Source organism: Nycticebus coucang, chromosome 6, assembly GCF_027406575.1.
Source record: "Nycticebus coucang isolate mNycCou1 chromosome 6, mNycCou1.pri, whole genome shotgun sequence".
NCBI lineage: Eukaryota > Metazoa > Chordata > Mammalia > Primates > Lorisidae > Nycticebus > Nycticebus coucang.
Window position 1 is genome coordinate 36,845,684 of NC_069785.1, and position 21,956 is coordinate 36,867,639.

Sequence of the window (21,956 nt, forward strand, 5' to 3'; positions counted from 1 at the left end):
TAGTTTTCTAGGGTTTTCTATTTTTCTTTTAAAGGCAGGCGCTGAAGCTGGGGTGCAGAAATTGCGTCTCAGACAGGGCCACCCAACACCAGCTTCAGTTTTTGTTTTCTAAAACTGGATTTTGGACATATTGTACTTGACACGTTACACTTGTGTCCCTTTGGGTAAGCTGGGAAGCCTGGGAAAGCCGTGTACTGTTAACACTCTCAACAGGGGCTCCAAGGGGCTCCAAGGAAATAGCCACGGCAGCTCTATGGGGCTTCAATAACAAAGTAACTAAGATGACAACCCTAGTCTTCCCTAATGTCCATGTGGCAGAGAAAAGATTCACAAGTGTTCATATGCTCCATGGTGGATGACACAGAAGCTGCCAAGGTTATGGGTAAGCCTGCCGTGGAATTACTGCTGACAAGAGCAAGATGACCCTGCAACCCAAGCCAGAATTTGAGCCTTATCAGCCAAGAAATGAACGAGAGTCAGCTCTCAGGAGAAGGCTAGCACCATCAGGACCAAAGTTGGGGTCTCCTCAATAGGGGAAACAGCCAAGTTCCTTGGGAGCAATCCTCACGCCTTGCCTGTGCCAACACAACAGACTACACGCCACAGCAGCTATGGGAACTTCAAAAGCAGAGGCAAATATCTGAGCTCATTCCTCTTCCAAAACAATAATGCTATCTTAGCATCTTCACTTATCCAGAAGCTACTTTGAGAAAGAACAAGCACATCTCAATTCTACTTGAGACACAGTAGAACTAGTAACAAAAAAGAATTCAAACTTAACGTTTGTTTAGTCTTTACCACCCCCCAAAACTCTTTAAAACTAATAAAACTGAATTACATTAAATTGATAAATAAAAGCTTCCTCTGCCATCAGAGAGTAGGGTTTAAGAGCAAGAGAACAGTCATTGAAGACAAAGGTACTTTTTTGGCATATCTCAACTATACTGGCAAATTTCAGTCTCATTACATGTGTTTACCTTAAAAATGTGCAAAATGCTCATACGTACATGTTGAAATACACTTTCACCAAACAATAATAGCAGAGCCAATACATGTATGTGTCAAACTGGTCCACTAACTAATTTGGGTATCAAATATCAGTATATTGATTCATAAGAGTTAAACTATAAATTCATAAAAATTAGAAACATTAAAAAAAAACTAAAAACGAAAATATTTTGAAAGTAATACCTTCTTCTACTTGTGTCTATACAAAACCTAAATTTTAGTATAACCCTTCTTCATGGAGCATAGGTAAAGGCTATAATGCACTTCAATTACCTGCAGAGAAGTAATTCTATCATAGTGAATTGTAGTCATCTCATTCTCTGTCAGAGCATTACCAGTCTGGTCATTAATTTCAAAACCAGTGTAAAACTTGAGCATGTCCAAAAGCTGAAAAGATACACTTAAATTAATAAACTGCATGAACATAAGATCAAGAAAACATAACACTATTTATTACCATATACCTTCTCAGAAGTGCTACAAACTTGGAATGTAAACAAAAATAGTTTTAGGCCAAGAGTGGTGGCTCACGTCTGTAATCCAAGCACTCTGGGAGGCAGAAGCAAGTGGATTGTTAGAGCTCAGGAGTTTGAGACAAATCTGAGCAAGAGAGAGATCCCGTTCTCTACTAAAAATAGAAAAAATTAGTCAAGTGCTATGGTGCGCCTGTTGTCCCAGTTACTTGGGAGGCTGAGGCAGGAAGAACACTTAAGCATAGGAGTTTGAGCTATGATGCCACGGCACTCTACCCAGGGTGACGAAGTGAGAGTCTATATATATATATATATATATATAGACACATACACACACACACACACACACATATATAAAAGAAAAAACCAAGAACTTATATTCTGATACACTAATGCTTACCTGGGAAAAAAGATGGCCATCCCCTTCCCTATGAACAAGATTGGAAAGGTAACAGTGAACCAAAAGGTGGGAATCGTCCAGGATGGTATTAAACCAACGCCTTGTGGGTAGTAGGGCCTAGGAAAAGTAAACATGATAGTAAAAATCTACTGATTTTTGAATGACATCATGTGTGACCACTATTCCAATACTCCAACACTCATTTCAAGAAACCACATTACTTCCCCAGATCAAGAACAAATGAATTTTCTTTCTATTTCCCACATTAAAGAAAGGAAAGGAGGCTTGGCGCCTGTAGTTCAAGTGGCTAAGGTGCCAGCCACATACACTGGATTTGGTGGGTTCAAATCCAGCCCAGGCCTGCCAAACTACAATGACAACTATAACCAAAAAATAGCCAGGAGTTGTGACAGGTGCCTGTAGTCCCAGCTACTTGGGAGGCTAAGGCAAGAGAATCACTTAAGCCCAGGAGTTGGAGGTTAATGTGAGCTGTGATGCCACAGCACTCTACCCAGGGTGACAGCTTGAGATTCTGTCTCAAAAAAAAAAAAAAAAAGAAAGAAAGAAAGAAAGGAAAGGAAAGGAAATGGATTCAATCTGAATTATATCAACTGAATTTGACCTCAAATTCATACCTAAAAGTATGAAATCTTTTTCTTAAAGAACCTTAATTAAACGAATTAAAAATAGCAATTACATTTTTCTTCATCAACATTAAACACAAAAAAGTGAGGTGATCTAAAGAGAAGACAATATATATAATCATGACTTTAGCCATCTGCAAAACCTCCACCTAAAGGGGTATTAAAATAAAGTACGACAAAAAATTAACTGCCATTGCTGGACTCATGCTTAGTAACTACATTAAGTAACTTCTAAAAAAACAGAAGCCCATTCTAAATGGGTCGTTTGAAAACTTCACTGGGCAATTATTTGTGATTTCCTTCTGTGTGACACCCTTAAACAAGTACAAACTGAGGCCAGTTTGGTAAATTAGTATTTCATATATAATCATAAGCCTAATCTTAGAGCCTTAATGATTATATAGCAGGAAAGTCACTATAGACGTCTTACCTCTAGATCAATCATAAGTTCAATGAATCTTTCACAGTAATGAACTTTGTCCATGGTGACAGGTTCTAGATAAGAGAGAAAACATGTTAGGCCATCTGTATGCTATTTCTTAAAACTGGCAGTTATTTAATAATTTAAAGAGTCACATGTCCCTTATGCATCAGAACAGGGCTAAAGTTCAGAATAAGAATCTCTCATGTATTTTTTTTAAAGGCAAAGGCAAACCTTACCCTTATAGTTAGCTCAATAAATATGAGAAAATGAAAAATCAAACTTGGACCAGAGTGCGTTCTGAGACAAGGCATGATGGCTCAGATCTGTGACCCTAGCACTTTAGGAAGCTGAGGTAGCTGGATTGCTTGAGCTCAGGAGTTTGAGACCAGCCTGAGCAAGAGCAAGACCCCTGTCTCTACTAAAAACAGAAAAACCACCTGGGCATTGTTGTGGGTTGCCTATAGTCCCAGCAACTTGGGAGGCTGAGGCAAGAGGATGGCTTGAGCCCAAGAATTTGAGGTTCTGTGAGTTATGACACCACAGCACTCTATCCAGGGCGGCAGAGTAAGATTATACCTCCCACCCCCCAAAAAATGCATTTTGAAATTCAAGTTTGCAAAGATATTTTAAAAGTATCAAATTTATAAAACTACTTTAAGTGATTAAATTTTGAAAAACATAGAAGAAAATCAGAAGGTAGTTTTTGCATCAGTCTGTGCTCCACTTTCCTTATTTTCTTCACATACTAAACTTCTCAAAGTTCTCTCATATGTATAAACAGATGTATACACATATAAATATACTTATACATGTATGTATTACTTTGTGTATGTGTTACTTTTGATATTAAAAGGCCAATGATACACAAAGCAATAAAATGCTTTTTAAATCACTGTCTTATTTTATGCTATTCATGAGGATGATGTGCTATTTTTATAAACATTTATTTTTGTTTTTAAATAATTACAACCTTGTGACACGAAACACTTTCAGAGTAGAAGTTTTTTTTTTCTAATGCCAGAAAATGGGCTACAATTTAACCAGCTAAAACCATCCTGCCAAAATGGTTTCATTTAAAATGGAGATAATTTTAGGGTCCTCATTGCTGCTTAGTTTAAGTACTCCCAGCAGTGACAAACCCTATGCCAGACCTATAGGAGTCATCCTATAAACGTTTAAATAAAAATCCACTTATTTATTTGTAGTGTACAGGAAAGGCTTTATGTGAAGAAAGAAACATGAATACTTTTGTGACTAATATAGAAATGTTAACAGGAACTTTCATGAAAGTCTATGCCCATAATACAGACCCTGAAATCACAGAATCATAGAATTTAACAGCTGCAGAACAGTTTAGGGAACATTTGTTCTAATTCTCGCTCTGCCACCCTGGAAGAGTGCTGTTGTGTCACAGCTCAGGAGTTCAAGACCAGCCTGAGAAAGAGTAAGATCCCATCTCTACTGAAAATAAAAAACTAGTGTCAGACATTGTGCTGGGCGCCTATAGTCCCAGCTACTTGGGAGGCTGAGGCAAGAGAATCGCTTGAGCCCAAGAGTTTGGGGTTGTTGTGAGCTGTGCCACCATGGCACTCCACTGACGGCGACATACTAAGACTCCATCTCAAAAAAAAAAAAATTAGCTTTCTGTTTCCTAACTATATAATCCAACCACCTTTGTACCCTCTGAAAACAGACATGCTACTTTCATCAACTTGTTGGTTCTTTCACCAGCAGGCTGACAAATTGTGATTAAAGACCAAAGTTAAGAAATTGTGACTTCTTGCCCTGGCAATGGAGGCCTGTTCACGGTCTATGACATATGTATCCTGCTTACGCTAGAGTAAGATTTCTTAGTCTACCTTTCTCTTTCTGAGTAAACTTTGTTTCTTTCACCCTTGCCTTTAAAAAAAAAAGAAATGTTGTCTTCTGACAGCACATAAACAATAGTGGCAACAGCCAGCAGTTTATAGGCTGTTAAAATTGCTGCAGGCCCTTTTTGGTTTTTAAACCTAGATGATCCTAGATAAGCATTCCATAGTTACAGACATCAATTTTTATAACTTTAGTTATTATGGACATTAGTAATTCAAAGTACTCTTTGTGCCAAAAAAACCCAATCTTAGTCCTCTTTTCAGGTTTAAGACACTTGGGCGGCCCCTGTGGCTCAAGGAATAGGGCGCCAGCCCCATATACAGGAGGTGGTGGGTTCAAACCTGGCCCCGGCCAAAAACTGCAAAAAAAAAGAAGACACTTAATGACAAGATTTAAATGTATTAATCCTAATGTAGTAGTCTTGAAAAAAAATAATAAATTTAATAAATAAAATATCATTAAACAATGTCATCTAATAGCATGTATACCTCTAACGAGTAAATAATGCTCTGTTTGCCTTCAATAAATGCTTATAAAGACCTTGCAAACCTAGCATAATTTAATTAACCCCTTTGGTAAAGGATTTATAATACATACCCACGTGTGTCTACATGTGGGTATGTATAACACAGTCACGGTATATTCTAATATAGTCTGTATTCTGTATAGTATACACTGATATTTTTTTCATCAATAAATGGGGGTCATGATGGAGGGAAATCCTTCCCATTTAGTTTTGTAAATAGTATCTCAAAAATAATCCTCCTCTTTCCCTCCAAACAGTATTTGATGTTGCTTAAAAACACCATTTAGCGCTGTATTATAATATAATCCACATAATACAACAATATGTGGATAAGGCCTATTGATCTTCTTGTATACAACCATATACCAGTACCCTGTATAGGACCTAGATCTAGTAATTAAATGCAAAAAATATTGCTAAATAAATGAACATTTTAATAACCATGCTGGTGCCTTTAATATAATCCTTCAAGGCAGTCCCAACACTTAGACTGGTAATATCCTTGAAATGAGGGAACATATAATTTGTCATTACAGTTCAAATTATTCCATAAGCAGTTTTTAGACTAAATAGGAATGAATACCATAGAGCATCTATATAACTTTACAAATGTGCTAAGTGAATGAAGACAGTTACCAGAAAGTGGTACTGATTTCAGCACAGAGATAAACTTTTGGATGAGTTGTGAAAGAAACCTTCTTTCTTGATAGGCTCTAAAATCAGAAAGAATATGAACAAATTATTTTTGAAAAAGTTATTAAAAAGTAAATTTTAAATGTTGATCAAGACTTTCTTAAATTATTCACATTTCATTTCTCTCTAAAAGTGGGGCCATAATTTAAACACTTCCTTCTTCTTTGTATATAAATATAGTGTTATATGAAGAAAAGGAAAGCCACCTTACTGGCCTAATAAGCCAGTTAAGATGGCTTTTTCTCACTGCAGAAGTTTTCACTTGTGATTTAAGCCTCAGAACTAGAGTTTTCAAAATTTCATTTACATTCTGTCCAACATTAAAATTCTAACATTTAGGGCAGTGCTTGCGGCTCAAAGGAGTAGGGCGCCAGCCTGATAATGCCAGAGGTGCCAGGTTCAAACCCAGCCCTGGCCAAAAACTGCAAAAAAAAAAAAAAAAAAAAAAAAACAAGCTAACACTTAATGTAGTTAAAATGAAACAACTTCATACTTCAATATGTTTAATGTATTAAATACAACAAGAGTATTACTGGCTGGTCCAATGGAAGTGGGTTATCAGAACTTATTAACACTAGTGTTACTAAAGTTGGTATACAACAACCCCCTTGCTAAATTTCGTGTTTTTTTTTTTTTTGTTTGTTTGTTTTTGGCTAGGGCTGGGTTTGAACCCATCACCTCTGGCATATGGGGCCGGGGCCCTACGCCTTTGAGCCACGGCACCGCCCCTCCCCTTGCTAAATTTCAAAGGTTAAATAAAGTATTACAATGAATAAAGATTAAATATCACTTTAAAAAACAATTTTCTATGCATAACTAATTTATGATATACCAACAAACATTTATTAGGTATTGGATATCTGCAAATTTCCTGCTGGAAATACAAAGGAGGGATTGACTAAAATCTACTTGGAATTACAAGTCATCTAATATAAAAGGTAATTAGTAACATACGACAGTATATAATTAATAAAACTGCTATATCCCCAATGTCTATAACAATATCTAGCAAATTAACAATATTTGTTCAATAAATGAATGATAGTTGTAGTATGTAAAACTCATTGTTAAGAGTAAAGGGGTAGGCTGGGCGCCTGTAGCTCAGCGGCTAGGGCACCAGCCACATAACACCAGAGCTGGCAGGTTCGAATCCAGCCTGGGTCTGCCGAACAACAATGATAACTACAACCAAAAAATAGGTGGGCATTGTGGCAGGCACCTGTAGTCCCAGCTACTAGTGGGGCTGAGGCAAGAGAATAACTTAAGCCCAAGAGTTTGAGGTTGCAGGCCGACGTAGTAAGACTCTGTTTCTAAATAAATAAATAAACAAAAAAGAGTGAAGGGGTAAGAAAAAGAAAGAAAAGCTGGATTATTTACAGCCTAAATATTATGGAGAAAACTGAGAACCATCCAGGAGGGCCAGATTGTGGACAAGAAGTAGCAAGAAAAACAATGAGCAACTGTATATACTCATCACTGGCAAAGAGAAAAGGAAAAGAAGAAAAGCATGGTAATGTGGCTTCTCCTTTAGACCTTGGTGAAAAATATTATGATAGTCTAAGCAAAAGCACTTATTAATAACTTACTTGCACTCAGCACTACATAAAAGGAAGCAATAAGCAAGCCAGACATCATCATCTAAGAACCATAACCCACTATAATCAGTTCATACAGAATGAAGCTTTGCCAACATACTGTTCCCTTGCTCCTGGATCCATCTTTTCATCATTCTTTTTAATCAAGTTCCAGAATTTTCTTAGCTTAGGTGTCTTTTTTAATTCTAATTCCAATCGTGCCTGCAAGAGAGGTATCATATTAAATCATCAGTAACTCCAGTGTTTGCAAGGATAAGGATTAGATCAGCTATTCTACACTTTCCTAAGATATGGATACTATACGGAACATTATGATAAACCTGAAAGCAATATGACAAACCTTGAAAACTAAGAAATAGTTTAAAAAATAATTCTATTCTAATGCCTATTAATAAAAATAAAAGACAATAGAAAGTACCATTTCTAGCCAAGATTTTTAAGTTCAATAATCAACAAAATTTCTTTATTTCTGAAATTAAGGATTTCAGTCTGAAAAATGTAGCCACTAACACTATGAGCATGTGTCATTGAAGTCTAAAAAAATGTGAGTCGATAGCAGCACCTATGGCTCAAAGGAGTAGGGTGCTGGCTCCACATACCAGAAGTGGCAGGTTCAAACACAGCCCTGGCCAAAAATTGCAAAAAAAAAAAAAAAGTGACTCTGAAACAAGGAACAAAAAACAACTATCAGGCTTGGTGCCCATAGCTCAGTGGTAAGGCACTGGTCACATACACTGGAGCTGGCGGGTTTGAACCCAGTCCAGGCCTGCTAAACAACGACAACTGCAACAAAAAGAAAAATAGCTGGGCGTTGTGGTGGGCACCTATAGTCCCAGCTACTTGGGAAGCTCAGACAGGAGAATCGCTTAAGCCCAAGAGTTTGAGGTTGCTGTGAGCTGTGACACCACAGCACTCTACCAAGGGTGACATAGTCAAACTCTGTCTCAAAAAAAAAAAAAAAAAAAAAAAAAAAAACAGAAGTAAACAAGGAAATGTCCACATCAGCATATACTCTCTCCCAGTGCTTGCTATTTTTAACTTGCTATTAATTATTTATGTACGCCTTGTGTTTTCATTCCTAACAGCAGGTGCCTGTGAAGGAGCCTGCATGTTTGGGTATACACAGGAACACCTATGTGTAGGAAATAGAATTTTGAAAAAAATATTACACTAAAAAAATGACAGTTTCAGCTCCCTAAAATGTGTTAGTTTGGCTTTGACACCTGCATTTATTATCCACTAAGGACTGTATGAAAAATTGGGAAGTCGTAAATATTAAACATGATCCAGACCTACTCCGACAGCTGTATATCCATTCCAGTAAAGAGATAAAAAAAATTATCATCCAAAATCATAAAGATAATAATCATATTTTGCTAAATTAACCCCCTTTCTCTACAAGCTCAATAGATACTACCTTATTTCACCTCACAATACTGAAATCACATATTAGGTTTCACACAAAAACTTTAAAACTATAAAAACTACATCTATGATAAGCAAGAAAGGAAATGTTTAGCTACCGCTTTTATATCCATGTTAAATTTCATTAAGCAGTCTAAAACCACACGCTTCACTTATAACATACACACACATAAGATTCTGAGATTAGATACTTACAGGCTGTAAGCCCATCCACATTGGAAGGGAGATAAGCTGCTGGACTTGACTCCGTATCAAGTCTACTTCCTGTTTAATGCATGGAGAAAACAAGTTTAGAAACACAACAGCATCTCTATTCAAGTCCTTCAGACTGTCTTTTCAAGTCCTGGAGGGGATCACATGCTACAAATACTTTCAAAATGAAGATATCCGCATTAAGAAGTTCAATACTTTTTTTTTTTTAAGATAGAACCAATCTTCATTATTTGCAGATTTCATATTTTCAAATTCACCTAACCAGAATGTATTTTAACTCCACAATCAATATTCCCTGCATTTTAAGCCATTCATAGACGGTAACAAATGGCCAAAAATTTGAGTTGCTTGATGCACACATTCCCAGCTGAGGCTGAACTGATACTCTGCTTCACTTTCAGCTCTCGTATTATAATAAATAAGTATCCTTTCTGTGGTCTATTTAGTGCTACTTTTCTCACATTTGTGCTTTTGTTGGTAATTCTGCCGTTTAAAATGGCCCTAAGCACAAGGCTGAAGTGCTCTATAATGTTCATGGGTGTAAGAAGCTTGTGACATGCCTTATGGAAAAAACGTGTGTTACATAAGCTTTGTTTAGCTATTAAGTTATAGCACTGTTGGCAGTTAGTTCAAGATTAATGAATGAACAAAATAGACTAGAACCTCTGTAAGTTAACCACCGAAGGGACTATAACTAATTGGTCACCATACAGAGGTGATCAACATAAGAAACTTGCCCTACTATACTGATACGTACATGTGGTATATGTCCAGTCTATGAAAATTAGGTCAACTTTAAGGAGGTGGTCAATTGTGGAGGTTCTACTATATATTAAGTAAGTTATCTTAAAACAGAAACACATATACAATAAGGTTATGTACTGTTAAGTTGACAAAAACGTACCAACGCTTTGGGGAACTTAACCATGTATTTCTCCAAAGAGCAATGGTTCAGTATTAGCTAACTCAAAAATAAACATAACTATCTCAAATAACAAGAATTGACTGCACAATAAAAAGACAAAGCATTTTTCTTTTTTTTAATCAAACAGAGTCTTGCTTTGTCACCCTCGGTCGAGTGCCGTCAGCTCACAGCAACCTCCAGCTCTTGGGCTTAGGTGATTCTCTTGCCTCAGCCTTCAGAGTAGCTGGGACTACAGGCGCCCGCCACAACACCCGGCTATTTTTTTGTTGCAGTTTGGCCGTGGCCAGGTTCAAACCCTCCACCCTCAGTATATGAGGCCGGTGCCCTACCCACTGAACCACAGGCACTGCCCAAGACAAAGCATTTCAATAATAAACTAAGTTTTTAAGTTGGTTAAACCTAGCACACTAAACTAATGCTAATTAAATCTTACTTTTGTTCAACTTCTGATAAAGAATCATTTATTTACATTTCTATTTGCTGTTTACTTTAATAAAAGTTAATGAGGCAACAGTGGTATCCACTGTGGGGATCAAAATCTTTTTTTTTTTAATGCCTTTACCAGATCTAAGTAAGGCAATGGATGGGTACAAATAATAACCATCCATCTATCAATATTCAGTCTTCAGAATAAGAAAGAACTCCATTCTCCTGCATGGGTGATTGATAACTGCATCATCAATTCTTTATTTTATTTTATTTTATTTTTTTGACAGAGTCTCACTATGTTGCCCTTGGTAGAGTGCTATGGCATCATAGCAACCTCAAACTCTTGGGCTTAAGTGATTCTCTTGCCTCAGCCTCCCACTTAGCTGGGACTATAGGCGCCTGCCATAATGCCCAGCTATATTTTTGTTGCAGTTGTCATTGTTGTTTAGCTGGCCTGCCAGCCTTGGTGTATGTGGCTGGTGCCCTATCCACTGACCTACGGGCACCACCCTGCATTATTAATTCTAAAGTATTTATCTTTGAATAAATATGCACATAGCTACAGATAACCTAGTAGGGAAGTTCAAATAAAATACTACTGAAAATATTTTTTAGAAGACAATCCTATGAAGAATGAAGATATGTCACACACCACACAGGACTTTTTTTTTTTTTGAGACAGAGTCGCACTTTGTTGCCTCTGGTAGAGTGCCATGACATTATAGCTCACAACAACCTCAAACCCTTGGGCTTAAGCAATTCTCTTGCCTCAAACTCCCAAGTAGCTGGGACTACAGGCACCCACCACAACACCCAGCTATTTTTTGGAGATGGGTCTTGCTCTGGCTCAGGCTGATCTTGAACCTGTAAGCTCAGGCAATCCACACCCACCTAGGCCTCCCAAAGTGCTAGGATTATAGGCGTTGAGCACCCAGCCCAACACAGGACATTTTCAAAAATCATTCACAATCAGACTTTATCAGTCAACCAAAAATACAACTCTCCGGCTGACTAGCCAGGCTATGCATGAAGCATAACTGAAAAGTAATGAAACTCCATTTTTATGTGCAACTTGTGGCACAGATCTCTTACTCAAACTTCATATTAACCAAATTCCTTGCTATTTCTTATTTTTGTGTTCTCCCTTTATAGTTTCACTTCTCATTATCATTTTTCTTAGAGTCAGTAAGAAAAAGAAGAAATGAAGTCTAAATCTATTAAAAAGTAACATATTGTATAAAATGGTTTTGGTGTTAGAAGGCTGAAATCGAGCTTTTAGCACGCCCCTTATTCCCTGCTACTATGATGAAGATTTGGCTACAGAGGTAATCTCATATAAATTCAACAGAAAACTTGAAGATTCTACCCAAAACATAAAAATTACCAAACTATTGAAGCAATGATCAAGAAAAAGCAGTAGGACTGTCTGTTCATGGAGCGAAAATTCACCATCAGTTTCAGCTAATGCTGCTTTCAAGATGTGTTTAAAGAAGAATGGGAAGTGGTCTGGCTTCTTCTTGAAAGTCTGAAAAGAAAAATAAAAAATGATTGTAAACTGGCTTGCTCACCTATTTTTTCCTCCCTTAAAGAAGCACTGTTAGGCTTTTTAGGAGTCTTTTTTTTTTTTTTTTTTTGAGACAGTCTCACTCTGTTGCCCTGGCTAGAGTTCAACGTCATCATCATAGCTCACAGCAACCTCAAACTCTTGGGCTCAAGATATCCTCTTTCTTCAGCCTCCCAAATAGCTGAGACTACAGGAGTGCACCACCATGCCCGGCTAGTTTTTCTATTTTTAGTGGAGATGGGGGTTTCACTCTTGCTCAGGCTGGTTTCAAATCCCTGAGGTCAAGCAATCTGCAAGCTCCCAAGTGGTAGGATTACAGGTGTAAGCCACCATGTCCAGCCTTTAATTATTAAATGCAATCAATTATTCTTTTTAAATCTGTGTATATCCTCAAAATCTGTGTTGTCATTTCTCTATTTCAAGCCCTAATCACCAAAGTGGTCTTTAAGACATGCAAATTGGCTCGGTGCCAGCCACATACACCAGAGCTGGCAGGTTCAAATCCAGCCCAGGCCTGCCAAAAACAATGACAACTACAACCAAAAAATAGATGGACGTTGTGGTGGGCACCTACAGTCCCAGCTACTTGGGAGGCTGAGGCAAGAGAATTGCTTAAGCCCAAGAGTTGGAGGTTGCTGTGAGCTGTGACACTACAGCACTATACCCAGAGCAACAGCTTGAGACTCTGTCTCAAAAAAAAAAAAGACATGCAAACTGAACAGCTTATTCTGTGGCTCAAAAAATGCTCCCTCTCCCTTTCTATTACAGCTTAAGGCAACTTGAAGAAGTATTTCAGATCTCACAAGAAGACCTAAGACCCATAATTCACCCTGAGCTCTAACGTACCCTGAGATAGCAGTCAATAAATATTTGAGAAAAGTATCCTTAGTTTTATCGTAAAGACTCTAACACCTTTTCAATGTAGGAGACTATTTTCTCCAAAGAGATGACAAGTATTCATGCCTTTTCTTCACTAGAAGAGGAGAAACCCTTTTCATGAGGTAACCATTTTATTGTGGGCCAAGAAAACCTGGATTTTGGACTCCTACTGACAAAGCCTCTGTTGCACCAGCACAAAAAGAAAACATCAGTTCATGAGAAATTTTAAGAAGGAAAAATACAGACTATTTCACCCATAAAGTCACCATACCTAGGAAAAATTAGAAATTATAGCCAAGTCTACTTTTTTTTTTTGAGACAGAATTTTACTTGTCACCCTCAGTAGAGTGCCATGGTGTCATAGCTCACAGAAACTTCAAGCTCTTGGGCTCTAGCGATTCTCTTGCCTCAGCCTCCTAAGAAACTGGGACTACAGGTGCCTGCCACAATGCCCAGCTATTTTTTAGAGATGAGGTCTTGCTCTGACTCAGGCTGGCCTCAAACCCGCAAGCTCAGGAAATCCACCCGCCTTCACCTCCCAAGTGCTAGGATTTCAGGTGTGAGCTACTGTGCCTGGCCCAAGTGTACTTTTATTTACAAAAATATTTGATACAAAACTTTACAAAATATTATTCTATCTGTTGGTCACCTCTTTGTAAAATTTACATACATACCCCCCATTATGAAACAAGACACTGAAAAACAATACCTCATTTGAATATTACCTACTTACACTTTATTTGTACGTAACTTTCTCTCTGCCAGCTCCTAATGTTATAATACATGCCATTCTCAGTTGTAAGTACAACACAGAAAAATAATTGCACGCTCATAATTTTTCAATTCATAGTAAATTAGTTTGAAAACAGTATAGCAACAGAAAGAAAACTGGTATCTTTCACATGCATTCTTTTTCTCAATGTTTAACAGATATTTACTAGATATAGTTCTACTAATAACGTTTACTAGATATATTTCTACTCCAAAAGCACTATTATCAGCAAAAAGTTCTGCTACTTTCTAATGACCTAAGTAGGCACAGTATAAAAGCTCTGAAATAATTTAAATCTATTACCTCCCATGCAGGTACATTTTCTCTGAACTTCTCATTCACCATACAGCAGATGGACATTAAATAGGCCTTGCTGGATACCTCCGGAGAATAATTCATCCAGAGATAATTTTCAAGATACTGACTGTAAAGAGTAAAAAGTCACAGAATATTTCATTAGTTACCATGACTTATTGGAATAAATCACTTACCTGGAAAGCTGTATTATTTATGAACTTCTGAAAACATTTTGAAAATCTATATTTATGGTTTGAATTTATAAATTTATAAATTTATCCGTAATCTAGGTCACTTTTACCTGCTACCTTTTCCTTTTCCCTTTTCTCTGAATTATATCCTTTAGAACGTCTGTCAGCAACTGCTAGTATTTACCTTTGTCAAATATTTATTTCCTGACAGTTTAGCTGGCTGTAGAGTTCAAGGTTGAAAGTGATCTCTATGTAAGATAAGGAAATGAAACGTCTTACTCCATTCCTTCTCTAATACTATAATTGAGTAGTCTACAATTTGTCCTTTCTCCTCTTTGAGTAATCTGTCTTTTCCCTCCAGCAGTTTTAAGATGTTTATTCTGTCTTTGTTGCTCTGTTTAGGATTTCTCGTACCTCTGGAATCTGAAAGACTCATGTTTTTCATCAGCTTTAGAAAATTATTTTTCTGGCTCGGGGCCCACAGTGTAGTGGTTACGGCAGCAGCCACATACACTGAGGCTGGTGGGTTCGAATCCAGCTTGGGCCAGCTGAACAACAATGACAACTGCAACCAAAAAATAGCCAGACCTTGTGGCGGACACCTGTAGTCCCAGCTACTTGGAAAGCTGAGGTAAGAGAATCACTTAAGCCCAAGAAAATTCTTCTTTTTTTTTTTTTTTTGAGACAGAGTCTAACTCTGTCAACTTAGGTAGTGTGCCATGGCATCATAGCTCACAACAACCTCAAACCCTCGGGCTAAAGTGATTCTCTTGCCTCAGCCTCCCAAGTAGCTGGGACTATAGGCACCAGCCACCCCTCCCAGCCAACTTTAGAAAATTGTTAACAATCATCTCTTCTAAATGGCCACTCCCCGATTCCCTCTAAATCTCTTCTGAAAATCCTTAAAGGACTTTCTCATTCTAGGCTTCATACCTCTTATTTTCCTTTCATAATTTTCATCTTTACTTCTCTTTGCGACTTTCTAGTTAATTTCCTCAGATGTAAGCCAGATGTGGTGGCTCATGCCTGTAATCCTAGCACTCTGGGATTCTGAGGCAGGAGAATCTCTTTAGCTCAGGAGTTCAAGAGTAGCCTGAAAAAGAAAAAAAAAAAAAAAAAAAAAGACTACCCTGAGCAAGAGTGAGATCTCCATCTTTACTAAAAATAAAAAAATTAACTGGGTGTTGTGGTGGGCACCTGTAGGCCCAGCTACTCGAGAGGCTGAAGCAGGAGGATCTTTTGCACCTGGGAGTTTGAACTGCTGTGAACTATGATGTCACAGCATATCTACCCAGGGCGAGGGAGACTCTGTCTCAAAAGAATAATAAATTTCCTCAGATCTATCTTCCAGTTCACTATTTCCCTATTTAGCTGTGTCCAACCTGTTAATTTTATTTGCCCATTGAATTTTTAATTTTATTTCCATTTTCCAAGTCTGTTCATTGTTTAGTGTCTTATTTCTTGCTCATACATTCTATTTCTTCTTTTATACCCTTAATAATTTTAAACATGATGATTTAACAGTGTGTATCAATTATTTATCTGAAGTTCTTGGTGGGGGAGGATGTGAATCTAATTCTGTTATTTGTTATTCACTCTTTTTTTTTTTTTAATTCTTTTTCTTTTTTTTTTTTTTTAATATTTTCTTTTTTAATTTATTTATTTGTGGGTTTTGGCCAGGGCTGGGTTTGAACCCACCACCTCCGGCATATGGGACCGGCGCCCTACCCCTTTGAGCCACAGGCGCCACCCTTGTTATTCACTCTTACTTGTACTGGACTATTACCTTAACATGCTCTGTAATTTGGGTGTGTGAACTCATCTTTACCAAGATTTTAGCTGTAGAAATTTTTTTTTTTTTTTGGTAGTTTTTGGCCGGGGCTGGGTTTGAACCTGCCACCTCCAGCATATGGGGCTGATGCTCTACTTCTTTGAGCCACAGGCACCGCCCATCTGTAGAAATTTTTTTACAGTATAGTTGGAACACACATCCTTTCAGAGCATCTTTGTATTTGTTTCTGCCAGATACTCTAGGGCTGCAGCCCCTGATCCTCCAACCATGGACAGGTACTAGTAGGAGATGAACAGCAGGTAAGTGTGCGAAGGTTCATGTGTTTACAGCTGCTCCCCATCACTCCCATCACCACCTGAGCTCCACCTCTTGTCACATCAATGGTAGCATTAGATTCTCATAGGAACACAAACCCTACTATAAACTGCATGTGCAAGGGACCTAGGGTGCACATTCCTTATGAAAATCTAATGCCGGATGATCTAAGGTTGAGCGGAAGCAGTGATGCTAGCACTGGTGAGCAGCTACAAGCACAGTATCCATAGCAGAGAGGTTTGACTGCACAAAGACTATAATAAATCAATTGCTTCCAGACTCATATCAAAACCACCCACCTAGCCCCAGTCTGTGAAAAAACTATCTTCCATGAAACCAGTCCCTGGAGTCAGAAAGGTTTGGGACCTCTGCCCTAGGGATATCATTGGCTTGTACAGCTTTTATAGCAATGCCTTGTCTTGGGTGTCATCTGACTACACAGCAAACTCTAAATCTAGTCTTCACATTGTTTGGATGAGGAAATTGAGGCCAAAGGAAGTCAATGATTTGCCTATGATACGGGCATGGCCCTTACCTCAAAGTACATCTCTTTTCTCTAAAGTTAAGAATTAGTTTATTAACTCTCTGATTCAATTTCAGCAAATGTAATTGATATATAATACACCTCATTCCAATGCCTTCCACCAACAGAAACCCTTTTTATTTATTTATTTTTTTTTTTGAGACAGAGTCTCAAAAAACAGTAAGATCTTACTTATTGTGAGGATAAACTGTCATAATACTGGAATATAGTTCCTAGGATACAGAAGGCACTCACTTTACTGGCTATTTTCTCACTATGTTACCCTCAGTAGAGTGCCTTGGTGTCACAGCTCACAGCAACCTCAAACTCTTGGACTTAAGTGATTCTCTTGCCTCAGCCTCCCAAGTAGCTGGGACTACAGGCATCCACCATAGCGCCCAGCTATTTTTTTTATTATTGTTGTCATTGTTTAAAGTTTAGCAGGCCCTGGCAGCCCCAGTGCATGTGGCCAGCGCCCTGACCAGTGAGTTGCAGGCACCGAGCCACCCTTTTCTTTCTCAGTTCACTTTCCTGTACCTAGCTACCTTCTCCAGGACATCTTACACTCCATTCAAACAAGAGATCATCAACTACTCTCACTTTCTAATGCCTTTAATACAGTTCCTCATATTGTGGTGACCCCCAACCATAAAATTATTTTCGTTGCTACTTCATAACTGTAATTTTACTACTGTTATGAAGCATAATGTAAATATCTGATATGCATGAGACCCCCAAAGGAGTCGCAACCCACAGGTTGACAACTGCTGCTCTACTATAAACTTTACATTGATTGTACCTAGAAGTTGGCCCAGAGAAAATTACATTTTGTAATAAAAATTATATAAAATTTCCTGAAAGTTAATGACCCACCTTTTTGGTTATTAAAAATCTCTCACTGTCACTGATGCTTTCAATCTGTTTTGTTGCTTTCTCCTTCAGCTCCTTAATTCTCCTAGTTCCTGGATTCTACAATTCTGGCTAATTCTAACTGTATACCACTATCCTCTTATATTTATCTGTCTTCTTGAAAGGAGACATGATATGGTAAAAAGGGCATATTCATCTAATGGTGAAATGGGTCCAATTTCTAGCCTTAGTTTTCTCCTTTATAAAAGAAGATCTTACTGGTGTTATTGTAAGGATCAACTGTCATAATATTAGTAATATAGTTCCCAGGATACAGGAGACATTTACTAGCTATTTTATAATTATAAATATAAATTTTCCTCTATAAAATGATAAGACCACCTACTTCATCTACTCCATGCTTTTTTTTAATTTATTTTTTGTGTATGTGAAGATTAAGTTAGTTGTGTAGGGAGAAACAGCTCTGATCTCCAATGCAGAACCAATCTCGAGGAAGTATAGAGCACTAGAAACACCATGAGTTTTGGTATCAGACATTGGCATCCCATCTCCATTAATTACTTACTTGCCATCATCTTGAACAAATTACTTAATCTCCCCGATCTTACCTTCTTTTTTCAGTAAATTAAGAGGACAATCCTTATTTCACAGGATTGTGGCTACAAGTACAGTATCCCTAGCAGAGAGGTTTGCAGCTACAAGTACAGTATTGCTGTGAGTGCTCTGCATGTAAAATGTTTAACACTGTGCCTAGTACATGGCAGGTAGTCTGTTTAGTAAATACTACCCTCTCTCATCAACAATCCTAGCTTTTATTTTCTTCATAATTGCCACACTTAGTCGTAACATAATCTAATCTACCTTCATAATTTAAAAAGTGTGCACTCTCTTCAGTCTGAAATATTTATGTTACCAGTAGCTATGTTGGAACAATGCTATCTTGATAATAACACTTTAGCCTAGCAGGAAAATCAACTGGTTACAGAATGCACTCTAATTTATTCCCGCTGAACCAAGGAAGAGTTCAGAAATTATTCAGCACATGCTATCTCAACCACTGAGAAACAAATATAAATACAAGTTAATCTGCCGATGAGGCATCATCTTTGAGAATAATTATTATATACATATTCCAAAATAAGCCAACCACAAAAATTTAAATGTTCACAAATTTAGAACTATTTCCTTAACCACTCACAAAAATACACAGAAAACTGGCTTGGCGCCTGTAGCTCAATGGTTAGGGCACTGGCCACATGCACTGGGGCTAGTGGGTTCGAACCCAACCCAGGCCTACTTGACAACAACAACAACAACAAATAGCTGGGCACTGTGGTGGGCACCTGTAGTCTCAGCTATTTGCAAGACTGAGGCAAGAGAGTTTGAGGTTGCTGTGAGCTGTGATGCCACAGCACTCTACTGAGGATGACAAAATGACTCTGTCTCAAAAAAAAAAAAAAACCCCAGAAAACTTAGCTAAGAATTAAGTTACATTATCATCTTCATCAAAGTAATGTCTTTATACTTACCTAAATTCCAACAGCATTATCTTTCTAATAGCAAACCTGAAACATAAAAATTAGAGAATATAAACATATCAGAGTTATTCATACAAATGCATTTGGAATCTTTTGTTTTTATATTAACTCACATATCAAAATACATAATATCAGATCACAATTGCCAAAAGCTAGCCCAGTTTCAACTTCTTAGGCACTAACCAACATGCTTTCGTCTGATACTAAAGAGTCATGTCCTCCTGAAATCAAACATTATACAGGAATTTATATCGCAAGACCAAGAGCCTACGAAAATAGAAAAAAACAGCCAGGCATTGTGGTGGGTGCTATAATCCTAGCTACTCAGGAAGCTGAGCCAAGAGGCTTGCTTAAGCCCAAGAGTTTGAATGTACACAGCTATAATTTAATAATAAATAAACTAAAAAAAAAAAAAGTTTGAGGCTGCTATGAACTATGAGGCCACAGCACTCTACCCAGCGAGAATTTGTGTCAAAAAAAAAAAAGCTATAATTATGGGTAGTTCTCCAAAGGCAGGATCAAAAGACCACTGATTTAAGTTTTATCATTCATAACACTAGAAATAAAGTTGCCAGACTAGAACATTGATTGATAATAATTTTTGGCTGTGAAAATTAGGCATGTATTATGAATTTGCAACACCCTAAGAGACTAATACTCTGTCAAAATCCTATTCCACTCATTTCTCAACTCTTAAATAGTTTCACTGAGCAAGCAATGTCACCGAATTTCAGTGAGAATGAAATAAAGGTTTTTACCATGCAAAAGCACAAAAATAGAAGAACACTGCCAAAGCACCGGCTTCTACAGTCAGCCACACTACTGAATGAATATGAGATCTCCAGCTGCAGACATTTCGCTTGAATGGCATGTTAGATAACAGAATTCACCCAGTGGCCATTATGCATAGGACTGAACAATTAATTTCTTCAACTACAAACAGAACCTCCTGATAAAGAAAAATCCTGGGTCATCAAAAAGATCAATATTCTAGTCATGGTTCTGTGTCACCTTGGCGGTGTCTTTTTAACACTCTAGGACTCAGTTTCCTTGTGTATAAAAGAGAGAGAGCAATCAACTTTTCTTTTAGATGATTAAACAAGTAAAAAAGAAGTCCTGTAGGTCAAGATAAAACAGAAGCACTCTAAAAAACACTCAGCTCCTCTTCTAGTAATGTTAGTGGTATTTATTAAATGTGGTATTTTATACTCTTACCAGTGAACTGAGACAAATAAACAGCTTAACTAAAAATGTACACGTAAGAAATAAAAATGGGGCTTGGTGGGCGGCGCCTGTGGCTCGGTCGGTAAGGCGCCGGCCCCATATACCGAGGGTGGCGGGTTCAAACCCAGCCCCGGCCAAACTGCAACAAAAAAAATAGCTGGGCGTTGTGGTGGGCGCCTGTAGTCCCAGCTACTCGGGAGGCTGAGGCAAGAGAATCGCTTAAGCCCAGGAGTTGGAGGTTGCTGTGAGCTGTGTGATGCCATGGCCCTCTACCGAGGGTGATAAAGTGAGACTCTGTCTCTACAAAAAAAAAAAAAAAAAAATAATGGGGCTTGGCACCTGTAGCTCAGTGGGTAGGGCGCCAGCCACATACTGGAGCTGGTGGGTTTGAACACAGCCTGGGCCTGCCAAACTACAACAAAAAAAATAGTCGAGCATTGTGGTGGGCGCCTATAGTCCAAGCTACTTAGGAGACTGAGGCAAGAGAATCACTTATGCCCAAGAGTTTGAGGTTGCTGTGAGCTGTGATGCCACAGCACTCTGGTGACATAATGAGACTCAGTCTCAAAAAAAAAAAAAAGAAAGAAAGAAAAATGGGTCTCAGAGCTAGACATCATGTCAGAAAAACTTAAAAGTATGAAAAGTTACAAGTAATAATCACAAATAAACCTTGAAGGATTTGTAGGTAGCTTTTTAAAATTATCTGTCCTTACTGACAGCATGCATTGTGCCTGACATTGTGCCAAAAACTTAACATGCTGTTCATTAAACCCTCCCTAAATTTGGATGCTTTAAGTACAACAAACTGGGTCCGTTAACTGCATATTGAATCTGATAAGGAAAAGAGGGTTGGCATGAAAAGGTAACTTCCTTCACTGCTATAACTTCCCCCTGCTTCCTCTCTTGGGGTATGACCTGTGTAAAAACATGCGGTCTGGAGCTGGGTGTGGTGGCTCACACCTGTAATCCAAGCACTCTAGGAGGCCAAGGCCAGTGGATCGCTTGAGCTCAGGAGTTAAGACTAGGGTGAGCAAGAGCTCAAAAAAAACAGAGTATTGAATAAGAGCAGGGAACCAAGATACATGGCTGGGCCTCTAACTACTGGAAAACATCTTGGGCAAATTACTTAACTTCTCTCTATCTTGGTTTTCTCATCCATAACTACCCACTATTTTTCCCAGTGTCATAGAGTTGTGGAACTTACCAAATAATAATAATTATTATTTTTTATTGTTGTTGAGACAGAGTCTCACTTTGTCACCCCCAGTAGAGTGCAGTGACATCATAGCTCACAGTAACCTCAAACTTTTGGGCTCAAGTGATTCTCTTGCCTCAGCCTCCCAAGTACCTGGGACTACAGGTGC

General features: G+C 38.1%; 1 protein-coding gene across 1 annotated transcript in view; it reads right to left on the reverse strand.

Moving 5' to 3' along the window:
* The window catches only part of AQR (aquarius intron-binding spliceosomal factor), a 110,736-nt gene that overhangs the window by 75,229 nt on the left and 13,551 nt on the right, over positions 1-21,956 (reverse strand). The window contains exons 4-12 of the mRNA XM_053593785.1: positions 19,360-19,395; positions 14,146-14,266; positions 12,012-12,152; positions 9,256-9,324; positions 7,736-7,836; positions 5,984-6,060; positions 2,956-3,020; positions 1,882-1,998; positions 1,282-1,395 (exon numbers count right to left, since the gene is read on the reverse strand). Coding sequence (XP_053449760.1) covers positions 1,282-1,395; positions 1,882-1,998; positions 2,956-3,020; positions 5,984-6,060; positions 7,736-7,836; positions 9,256-9,324; positions 12,012-12,152; positions 14,146-14,266; positions 19,360-19,395 — 841 coding nt within the window. The remainder of the gene's footprint in view (positions 1-1,281; positions 1,396-1,881; positions 1,999-2,955; positions 3,021-5,983; positions 6,061-7,735; positions 7,837-9,255; positions 9,325-12,011; positions 12,153-14,145; positions 14,267-19,359; positions 19,396-21,956) is intronic.